Source organism: Ricinus communis, chromosome 1 (assembly GCF_019578655.1).
Source record: "Ricinus communis isolate WT05 ecotype wild-type chromosome 1, ASM1957865v1, whole genome shotgun sequence".
NCBI lineage: Eukaryota > Viridiplantae > Streptophyta > Magnoliopsida > Malpighiales > Euphorbiaceae > Ricinus > Ricinus communis.
In genome coordinates, this window is record NC_063256.1 from 28,835,748 (window position 1) to 28,838,563 (window position 2,816).

At 38.7% G+C, this 2,816-nt stretch overlaps 1 protein-coding gene across 1 annotated transcript; it reads right to left on the reverse strand.

Moving 5' to 3' along the window:
• Positions 1–2,276: 2,276 nt before the first annotated feature.
• On the reverse strand, positions 2,277–2,816 carry LOC107260970. The gene has a single exon (XM_015717174.2). The coding sequence runs from the start codon at positions 2,814–2,816 to the stop codon at positions 2,277–2,279; it is 540 nt and encodes a 179-aa protein (XP_015572660.2).

Here is a 2,816-nt window from a genome sequence, read left to right on the forward strand (position 1 = left end):
AGTGAATCAATCAATAAGATTAATTAATTCATCCCCTTGCTTGGAACTAGCTTCAATCTCCAATATCTTTTCTCAATCTCCTAAAAGTTGTTTAGTAATATATTTGCTTAGAAGCTTGTGTGGATCACTAAAAGAGGTTGGTCACTTGAGTAGCTTTAAAGTGCATCAATCATCCTTGAAGAATCAAGAATCAACAAAGCAAGAAGCACTCCTTAGATTGGCTGAAAACTCCCTTTGTAAGCCTTCTCCATCTTTTATTTATTTTATATGTTATGACAATGAGATCCTTGGTGGGAAGTGAGAAAAAGTTTAAATTTCTTCCGTTGTGTCTTTCCTTATATTTTAATATTAATTCCCAACAAAAACTTCCCTAATATTACTCCGAACACACTCTTTTTAGCGTTCAGCCTTAGATTATATCATTCAAATCATTTGAGAAACCTATCTAAAGCTTGGAAATGCCCTTTCCTTGTCTCATACTTAACCATCATGTCATCTATGTACACCTTAACTTCCTTATGTATTATATCATGAAACAAGGTGGTGGCTGCCCTATGATAGGCCGCTCTTGCATTCTTTAACCCAAATTGCCCTATGATAGGCCGCTCTTGCATTTTTTAACCCAAATTATAGCAATATGTCCCTTATTTTATGATGAACGCCTTCTTCAGCTTGTCCACAAATGCTATCATGATCTGGTTGTATCTGAAAAACCAATCCATAAAAGGGTATATTGGACTTGAAGCCACACTGTCATTATCACATCAATGTAAGGTAGCTAAAAATTATCCTTGGGATTGGCCTAGTTCAATTACCTATAATCCACACGCATTCTAACCTTTATGTCATTCTTCAAGACTAGAACGATGTACGCTAACCATTCAAGATAGCCGACTATATCAAGAAAGTTGGCTTTCAACTATACCCATTGCCATTTTCCATTCGACTTTTTTACTAATACCACATTTGCTACCTAGTCTGGATACATTACTAGCTTGATGAATTCAGCCTTTAGCAGTTTATTAACTTCCTGCGCTATGGAGATCTGCCTTTCAAAAGCAGAACTTCTCTTCTTCTGCTTAACAGGCTTGGAGCTCGGGTTCACATTCAACTTATAGGAGATGATGCTCGGATCTACACCAATTATCTCAAAGGGCAAGCTGGCCAACAAGTGCTTTTTTTTGTAAGCACTTGCTCTATACCCGAGTTATTTGTTCTGACAATTCAGTACCAACCTGGACCGACTTCTTTGGCTTCCTATCCAAGCCGAATTTTCTTAATTCTCCCATTAGCTCTACCTTTATTAGGCCTTCCTCAGTCGAATGTAATGAAGCTTCTACAAGGAGTGCTTGACATGATCTCTTTAGCCTGGTAAGGTAATATTCTCTCGCCATCTTCTGATTACCAAGCACGATTATAACCCCTCTAGAAGTCGGTATGTTTAACTTCAAATAATGAATGCTTATGGCTGCTTTAGTTTCCATCAGCATAGGTCATCCGAAGACTATATTGTACGCGAATGGCATGTCGATTAACATGAATGAAGTTCGTCACTTCTTAGTCAGCCCTTTTATCCTGTTTGATTCCTAGTTTCTTGCCCGAGCTCCATAGTCAACTTTGTAATTTCCAAAGGTTACACTGGTTGGCTACCTAGGCCTAGAAGTGGTGTCGTGCAAGGTTTTAGATTCATTACTCCCTCACCAATGGCCTTGTAACATTCCAGAGTCATGATGTTAACTGCACTTCCGTGATCAATAAATAGCCTTCTTACCTAGTAATTCTCAATGAATCTTGATATCACTAAGGCGTCTTGGTGAGGCATCTCAATCCCTTTTCCATCCTTTTCTAAGAAGATTATATCCGGGAGCTTCTCATGCTCGGCCATCATAACTTGGCCCCTTTTTCTTTTGGAGCTTTTAGCAACAAACATAGCTCTACCAAAGATCATATTCACATCTCCTCTTTTCTCGTTTCTTTTTTGTAGGGACCTCTCCTGATCTCTATCCATTGATCCTTTGGATCCCCCAGGACCTCTATCTTTATCAAACGACTTTCACTCCTAGCAATAAACCTCTTAAGATGACCTCTCTCAATTAACCTTTCAATCTCTATTTTGAGATGAATCAGTCCTTGGTGTCGTGACCATAACCATAATGGAACTTATAGAGCTTATTCTTGTTCCTAAAGTCTGCAGTTTGTTCCCTCATAGGGGTTTAGATATCGAGTGTCACCCTTATTCTTCTAAACCCACATTAAAATATTGGTCCTTGACATGTTTAAATAAATAAAGTCTTTCTCACTGTTGCTCCTTGAGTCACCCTCTCTTTTGTCATCCCTGGACCCTGCTTAGGTTGGTCAGATTTGCCTCTTGATCGATTATCATAATCGGTTCTCCTTCCCAGTCGGTAATCTTCATCCATTTTGATAAAATTATAAGCTCGGTCCATGAGCTTGGCATATGACTCTGTTAGGTCGATAGTTAGCAAATCTTTGAACTTGTTCATACAGGTATTGTCGATCATTACATCAATAGTTGTGTCCTGGTTAAGCTTTTCTACTTGGACAGCTTTCCTATTGAACCTCTCCACGAAGTCCTTTAAACTCTCATCAGGCCTCTGAATACACTTCTTCAAATCACTCAATCTCTTCTTTGGAGGAATGCTAGTGATGAATTGAGCTTTGAATAGTTCAGTAAGCATAGCAAAATCATATATAGAGCCATCTAGCAAGCTCTCATACCACTTTTGAGCACTTTCCTTTAGGGTTGTGGGAAAAATTTTGCACCTGATAGGATCCGATACATTATATAATCCCAT